The sequence below is a fragment of the Cornus florida genome, unplaced genomic scaffold (genome assembly GCF_030987335.1).
Source record: "Cornus florida cultivar Cherokee Brave unplaced genomic scaffold, ASM3098733v1 CherokeeBrave_3.0.0_Hap2_Chr10, whole genome shotgun sequence".
NCBI lineage: Eukaryota > Viridiplantae > Streptophyta > Magnoliopsida > Cornales > Cornaceae > Cornus > Cornus florida.
The window spans coordinates 89,863,369-89,871,838 of NW_026775580.1; the positions used below are offsets into that span (position 1 = coordinate 89,863,369).

At 34.4% G+C, this 8,470-nt stretch overlaps 1 protein-coding gene across 1 annotated transcript; it reads left to right on the top strand.

Annotated features, from left to right (window-relative positions):
- Nucleotides 1-3,046: 3,046 nt before the first annotated feature.
- On the top strand, nt 3,047-8,047 carry LOC132280037 (probable chlorophyll(ide) b reductase NYC1, chloroplastic). Its single transcript, XM_059782140.1, has 10 exons — nt 3,047-3,587; nt 4,003-4,081; nt 4,174-4,309; nt 4,945-5,019; nt 5,111-5,306; nt 5,559-5,627; nt 6,150-6,289; nt 6,453-6,575; nt 6,871-7,063; nt 7,485-8,047. The coding sequence occupies exons 1-10, from the start codon at nt 3,201-3,203 to the stop codon at nt 7,668-7,670; spliced, it is 1,584 nt and encodes a 527-aa protein (XP_059638123.1). The 5' UTR covers nt 3,047-3,200; the 3' UTR covers nt 7,671-8,047.
- The last annotated feature ends 423 nt before the right edge of the window (nt 8,048-8,470 follow it).

The window sequence follows — 8,470 nt, forward strand, 5'->3', positions numbered from 1 at the left end:
AACAAATATGCAATTCGATTGAAACTATTTTCTAAGCAGGAAATGCGATTGTCCTTTGCTGAAGAAATTGTTGCAGAGTCGAACTTACAATCGTCTTTCTTTCAGCCGACACATACAAACCCTTTCTTTACTTTCTCCTCAACCCATCATCACATGAGCCCTCTGCCGCCACCCACCAACTCACAATAAGCTGATGCTCTCAAACTTGTTGATCTGCCCCGCCCATGGCAATTCATAGGTGTTGGATACGCCTGTGTTTTGCTTGAAATTAGAATATAACGTTTTTATTGGGCCTGGGTTGGTGTGTTTTTATTTGGGCCACTACTGTGGACTGCTTTGCTTTTTCTTTTTTCTTTTTTTTTTTTTTTTTCCACCCATTTTTTTTTCTTATTGTTATTTTTAGTTTTTTTTTTTTTTATGCTATACCACTCAATTACCAAAAAAAAAAAAACAGAGTGATTAAAAACAATTATGCCTATAATTTATAAAAAAAAGTAAACATGTTTTTTTATGCTATACCACTTAATTACCAAAAAAAAAACGAGTGATTAAAAACAATTATGGTCAAATTTGTTATAAAATTTTGGAAGTAAAACGTGAAAACATATTTAATAAAGAACATGTTTTAAGAGTGAGAAACAAAATGGGTAGAAAGTCACCTAAACTTTCTATTTTCTTTTGGGGCTACAATGCTTTTGCTACTGTATAAAAGAAAATACCGAACATCAATTTGGTGGTGTTTTGGATTTGGGCCTTTTTGATAGCAAAATCGATATTATTCAAAATATAACATAAATTATCAAATGTGTTTCAGTGTTTTGCTGTGCTACAATACACTTCGTGCAACACAAAATTTAAAGCAAAAACAGTTGTCAAATAAGCACATGGTAATTTTATGTTTGTTTGAACTTTTGAAAATGAAAAAAAAAAATTTATTAAAAAAAATAAATGTTTCAAAGTATATGAATAGACCAACGGGCTAGTGGCCTAGTGATATCAATCTCAAGTCTCAGAAAAAACACGTGTGTGTGACCAAATATATATATATATATATATAAGAGCTGTTGTAATTTTAGTTTTATAAAAAGTGAAAAGGAATGTCTTTTATAATTCTTGGAAGGGAATTTTCTATTTTATTTATAATTGTTTTTAAAAAACAATGTATCCATTCATATTTGAGTTCTTTTCTCAAACAAATGTGGTACCCAACAGATGTTGGCAAACATATTTTTGCTACTGTTCAAGACCTCTTTGAAAAGTTAATGAATTTGTTTACTTTAATTTTTTTTTAAACAGTTTTCAAAAAACTCAAAAAATATTAAATTTTTTTTTAAAAATTATAAAAAACACCTATTTGAAAAAATGAATTTTTATAATTAAATTTTCATAAAATCGAACAAAATAAAATTTTTGTACACTATTATGATTTCTAATTTATTAATAACATAAAACTATTCTAAGAGATATAGTAAATCATAAGGCTTAAGATTTTATAATTTTCATAATCTTTCATCTAAGCGGAGGAAGCTCAAGTTTTTACTACGGAGTGTTGTGGTAAAGCTTAACTGATGTGTCAGCCGCATAAATTTTGTTTCACCATTTTTTTCTTTATTTAAAATTGTAATGTCATTTGTATTATGTACTGTGGAAAAAAAAAAAAAAAAAATTTGTATTATGTACTGTTATATACTGCAATAATCTCTCTCTTTTTTTTTTCTTACTGTATATTTTATGCCTATAATTTATAAAATTACACAGAATGCCCCTCTTAAAATTATTATACTTATAAACATTTCTCTAATTATTTATTTCTTTACTTTTTTACCTTCTAAAGTATTATTATTATTTTTTATTCTTTTCAAAGAAATTTCCATTTTCTTTCTTTAATCAAATCCCTTTTTTTATTTTATATCTTTTTCTTTTTATTTTCTGCTATATTGGATCTTTTTCGGGGGTTAGTGGATCTCGTGTGTCAAGTTAAATCATATGTTCAACTGCTTCGAGTTGACCCAATAGATTTAGTATTTGGTGGTTGGTGTATTAAGTCTAAACTTTATTTCGATTTTCAACTACTAATACATAAAAACACAGTTACACACCGAGTGATCGGGTCAGAAATTAACTCTAATGCGACAACATTTTCTATGGCTGAAGGAGATTGATTCATATGGCGTAAGGGGCTGAAGGAGATTGATTCATATGGCGTAAGGGGCAGATCATCTTATTCAAATCTACAAAAACACAAGAATAGCGTGTGGACATTGGATGATGCAATATTGCTGGCGGCATGCGCACTCAACTGCAAAATACACTATTCAATAAAGTGGGTTAGAATCAAACAAAAAAATTTGCTCAACTAATTTAAATGGCGTATTTTGATTGAATAGGCATATTAATAACGTATATGTCTAACGTATTTGATTGTTAAACGTGTGGTATGAGAATCTATGATTCATGACTAATAATGTTACGAAGAAATTATATTTGTAAAGTGCCATTATAGTTCTGCCATTAAATAGAACTTAAGGTTGGTGAATTTGGGAGTTAATTAGAAGAATGGAAGGAATGAATGGACTATTGTTAAAGAAAGGGAGAGACAATATTCTGCATATGAGTGTAAAAGTTTCTTTTAAGTGAAAAAAAAAAATTAAGAGAATAAGAGTAAATAAATTTTATATTTGATTACAATTAATTTTTCTTTTAATTTATTTTAGGACCATTTTGCAACAATTTTATTTAGATTAAACTAAATTTTCCTCGTAATTATAGACATGATCCTACAAACTCATAAAAATATCAGCAGAGTTACTTTCACTCAACTTGCACCGCAACGCGTATACGGTTACGAGTTATAGTTGGTGGAATTTGGACTGCTGAAAGAAAGAAACAAATATCATTATTACGAAAAAAAAAAAAAAAGAAATATCATGATGAATCAAACAAACAACACTACACGTGGCAAACAAATATCATGCAGATGAGGTTGCAGTAACGTGTGGTCATCACGCTTCTCTACTCGTATTTGCGTGCTAAATATGCAAAACCCTCTTTCTAATTTTCTATACAAGAGGTTCGACACAGCTAGAGTGATTGAGTGAGTGAGATAGAAGAAGGAAAAAAAAAATTGGCCACAAAAATTGTAACTACACAATTATCGGACCACTTGTCGAACCTATACCTAACCATTTCGATCGGCCACCATGCCCGCCGTGGCAAATCTCCATATATCACCGCTCGACTACCGCCGAACCGGCCAAATACCGCCGGTCCGACGGGGTTTTCGCCGTAATTTAGTGTTTTTAGACTCAATTTCTCTTATAGGGCAATGTAAAGGTCGCCAAGGAGTGTGTGTGCGACCGTGCAGGTCCTTTAGATCCGAGGAGGGAGGGGAAGAGTTGGCCGAGAAACAAACGGAAGTTGCGAGAAAGTGTGAGAATTTGAAGGAAAATGATCAGTTGGACTCTAAAAGGAGGTTCAAAGTTCTGGATTTTCTGAAATCTGCGGTATTTGTGGATCCTCGTTCACGTTCGCGGTCTGATGCAGAGTTTCGGAACGCAGTAGCGAAACTGGAGGAGAAATTGTTCGCGGTGAGTAGTATTAGTTTTTGTTCTCTGGTTTCTTTTACCTGTTGTTTGGCTGCTTAGAAAATCGGTAAATTTAACAAGGAAAAATGAAAATTTCTTATTCGTATTTGTACTGTTTCATTCGGAGTATATGTTTTTTAATTGACCTTAATTGGCTAACTAGTTGAACTGGACTCAGCTGGGGGATTGATTTTTTTTATATTTTTTATATTTTTTATTTTATTTTTATCAAATAATGAAAATGTTCAATTCTTTTTCCCTAGCTTTTCTGGATGAAAGAAACAGAAATTAATCGATTCTTATTATGCTTTATAGCTTCCACTTAATCTGTCTAGCTAAATATATTGACTATGCCTGAAATTAAAAGTATTAGGTGTTTTACATGTTGAAGTCATTTCTCTCTCTCTAAAATGGCCAGGCTGCTATGCAAATTGGAAGATACATTGTGACAATGATGAGCACTGGAGTAATACTCTTGATTGGATTTCAGCTGTCAGGTTAGACAATTTTCACTTTGTTGTATACACATATATGCGTTGATATCAGATTACTGAGTTTTGAAATTGAATTGTTTGAAAATTTTGTGAAGGTGGAGACAGCCAGATGAATGCTTTGATATGGTATAGCTGGCTTGGAGGTATCATTATTGGGACTATGATAGGTGCCAACATGGTTCTAGAGGAAGTCAGTAAAGCTGGTCCACGAAATGTTGTCATAACTGGAAGGTATCCTTATATATGGTCTAATGGTGGAAGGCACTTCATCCTTTGTTTGGAATTTTATTAGCTATTTGGTCTGTACTTCCCTAAAAATTTCAACATTTTTGTTCAATTTTTATGTAGTTACATCTTTGAGCATCCTATGAACAGTTGTCAAAGTTATTACTCTTGCCCCAAGCCTTTTCCTTTAACTTGCGTTGCGTTTGGAAGCACCGAAGCACCAAATCGGCGGCTTGAAATTGGAATTGGAAGAAATTTAGTTGAAAGTTTGAATTAAATTTTCTCCATTTCCAATTCCAAGGTGCCATTCGGTGCTCTAAAATATAGCTTTAATGAATTAAAAGTAAAGGACTTCCATCTGTGATGCCATAGTTCATACAGAGTTATTAATTTGTTCACTGATTTTAGATTCTTAAACAAAATGGTGAAGTGTTATGGCCATTTTCTTTTAATTAGTAGCTTTTTCCTTTTAAGCATTACTTTTGAAGTTCCTTCTTTTTTCCTTCTACTGTATATATATTTTGAATGCAACTACAGTCTGCTTGGATAGGCTATGGTGTAGTTTGTGATTTGGAGAAGTTATGTTTCTATAGAATCCATACTATTGGTTAATCCTTGTAAGTTGTAACTGTTTGATACAGTACAAGGGGATTGGGGAAAGCTCTTGCTCGGGAATTTCTTCTTTCAGGAGATCGTGTAGTTGTTACTTCACGCAGGTGGTGTCCAGAGTGTTGAATTTGTTTATTTATTTGCCTATTAATTTTCCTCTCACAACTTCTTACCAATGCTTGGATATTGTGAAGGCAGTTCCGAGTCTGTGGACATGACTATCAAAGAGCTCGAGGAGAATCTGAAGGAAGGTATGATACCTGCAGGTGACTCAGCTAGAAAAAATCTGAAACATGCAAAAGTGGTAGGCATTGCGTGTGATGTTTGTGAACCAGATGATGTGCAAAAATTGTCGAACTTTGCCATCAACGAACTTGGTTCAATTGACATTTGGGTTAGTGATTCAGCTCATCTTCTCTGTTCTCTGGCATTCACATCTAACTATTTGCTCATCTGGAGACTTATGTTATGTGGTGTTCTTAAGAATACAACAAACACATACATCAGATGGGTAGTATCCATATTTACTTTGCTTGTGGATAGTATGTTAAGTTTGAATCTTGATGGTTCAGATAGTGAAAGAGACTCTTGTTCCATTTAGGATGCATATCAGAATATTCTCTCACTATCCTAATTGTTTTTACAGATAAACAATGCTGGGACAAACAAAGGTTTCAGGCCCTTACTACAGTTCAGTGACGAAGATATTCAACAGGTATGCACACAATTAGATGATTTCTGCTAATTTTTTGTTTTTAGATTCTTTATTAAAAAATTATTGTCTTCTGTTTTTTGAAAATGAAATTTTCTTAAAAACTCATCAAGCATCAAGATGATTCTTCATTCTCTGCAATCAGCAAGCAATTGCTTTGTGGGAGCATTGGAAGATAATTGCTTGGGTTCATTAGAATATGATCTTATTTTAGAACCTGTTATGTTTCTTCTCTGTCTCCCTCTCTCATTTAGCAGTCTCTTAATAGCAACATCTTTAACCAATGAATAAATAAGATCGTGTGTGGATAAGTCCAACCTCTCTCTCTGTGAGTGTGTTGTGTGTGTGCGTGTGCAGGTGGAACACACACAGCACATCAATACGTTTTCATTTGTTGTGTGTGGAATTTCTTTCTGGTATAATATAGTTAACCTTCTGGTCCTGTGTGTACTTGATCTTTATTTAGTTTTGTTGGTGACTACAATCCTAACTAGTCCACTTGTTCTCTCATAACTGTATGGGTAGATTGTCTCTACGAATCTGGTTGGATCAATACTTTGCACTCGTGAAGCCATGCGTGTAATGGGAAGCCAGTACAAGGCGGGCCACATATTTAACATGGATGGTGCAGGCTCTGGAGGATCTAGCACCCCTTTGACAGCTGTGTAAGTCATGTCAAATACGGCAAGATTTCCTTTTTTGGGTGAAAAGACTGAGAGTTTCTCCAGGACTAAAATATTGTTATTAACAAACTCATTGGTGTGCTCTTCCCTAATTCCTGAATTTTACTGATGATGCTAACATTGGTTTATCCTTTTTGATCCATAGCTACGGTTCAACAAAATGTGGTCTTAGGCAGTTACAGTCATCACTCTTGAAGGAGTGTAAACGGTCGAAGGTGGGAGTGCATACAGCCTCTCCAGGCATGGTTCTGACAGACTTGCTCTTGAGGTAAGCTGGGTATATTCTGTTTCCTGCAATGTACTTGTGTACCTTATGATTTTTTTATTATTATTATTTTTAATGAAGTAATTGATTTTAAACTAGAATTGTTTGCTCCAACTTTATTTTTAGTCGATGAATTGAGCTTTACCAAAAGAGCCCCATGTACCTCTGTGCATGGGTCAGACCATGGAATTGCATCAACGGAACTTACAATTTCAAAATATTTATTCTTGTGGAGTTGGTTCATTAAGATGTAACAATTGTAATAATATAAAAAACTTTGTCTTTGGCATGTTTGCAGTGGATCAACTATTCAAAATAAACAGATGTTTAACATCATCTGTGAGCTCCCAGAAACAGTTGCTAGAACTTTAGTTCCACGCATGCGTGTTGTAAAGGGAAATGGGAAGGCCATCAATTACTTGACTCCACCTAGGATCTTACTTGCTTTGGTCACTGCGTGGCTTCGAAGAGGTCGTTGGTTTGATGACAAGGTATTCTAAACTTTACCAATTGGATTTTCTACCTTTGAACTCACTCAACCATGGCAAAGGTGCATCCAGGAATCCATGGCTCCATTACTTATCGCCATGACTATTGGGCTGGGATACTGACTCCGTGCAGTGAGGAAGTTTTGGAACATCACTATGATACTCTGAAGCTTATGTTTTAAATTACTCTTATTGCTCTTGGGGCTGCATGTCTGATCATAAATTTACTAAGTAGTCTTACCTACTTCAAGATTTGGACTTATACTACTGTTGAGTCATTAAGATGCTCATAATTTAATGGGACTCCTTGATGACATCTGCCTTTTTACCCCCAGAAAAACAGTGAAGGCAAATGCCCAATTCATTCTAAAATTTGTTTTTATTGCTTAAAGAAGCAGAAAACTGATTCCTACTTGTTTTTCAGGGAAGAGCATTATATGCAGCAGAAGCGGATAGACTTCGTAACTGGGCTGAAAGCCGCACGCGTTTTTCTTTCACGGATGCCATGGAAATGTACACAGAAAATACTTGGGTCTCTGTCTTCTCACTTTCTGTTGTATGTGCATTCATAATCCTTTCTAGTACAGCCAGCACATTTCCTGGAACCTGAGAACTTTTACACTCAGCCGTAACTAGAAAAAGCTATAGCTACAAGACTGCTTCGTCTATTGACTGATACTAGCTAGCAGCGTTGCTGAAGTTACCGAGGTAGTAGAAAGCTAGGGCACACGTACAAATAGACGCACTCTTGCATGCTTAAAATTTGCTCTCAACAGCATTATGGGTGTTTGTATTAGATCACAAGTCCAAGTATTTCACCCATCATTTAGTAGGGTTTTGGACAGGTTCTTTGGGTTCTGTAAACAACATAAAGGCCCAGCAATCGCTTCATCAATGAACGAAGCATTCTCCATTGGGATGCTTATAATTTGTAACATGTAGAGCTGTTGTAGTTGATTGAATATTATTTCTTCTTTAGTGTGTGCATTTATTTGTGTATATTCTCAGTTCAAAGGTTTGTGCTCCAAACAATTTAGTAATTCTTCAATTGAACTTGTTTCTGCCATTGTCTTTATTTGTTGGATGGTCAATTTCAGACAACCACTCTTCATCCCTGCCTACTTATTTTTATTTAGTTATTGGGTAATTTGTACTTACACCCATAGATATAACTTCGGGCAGGGAGAGTGTGAAGCACGCAAACTGAACAACAACACTCTCAACCAAGATGAGCGTACAGATTGCTTTTTTGACTTTTGAATTGACTCATTCAAATCATTAAAGTACAATATTAACATTTATAAATCTTTTTATCTGACTCGCAAAGCATAATATTAACCTTTATAAGTCTTTTTATCCGACTCGCAAAACAAACGGCTAAAATAGATGGATTAGTTATATTATTTACAA

What these genes read in the sequence shown, in the direction of transcription:
- LOC132280037 (XM_059782140.1), top strand. Translation starts at nt 3,201, where the DNA reads ATGCCCGCCGTGGCAAATCTCCATATATCACCGCTCGACTACCGCCGA. An exon ending in AATGTTGTCATAACTGGAAG is followed by an intron (nt 4,310 to 4,944) that starts GTATCCTTATAT and finishes TGTTTGATACAG; the next exon opens with TACAAGGGGATTGGGGAAAG. An exon ending in AGCACCCCTTTGACAGCTGT is followed by an intron (nt 6,290 to 6,452) that starts GTAAGTCATGTC and finishes TTTGATCCATAG; the next exon opens with CTACGGTTCAACAAAATGTG.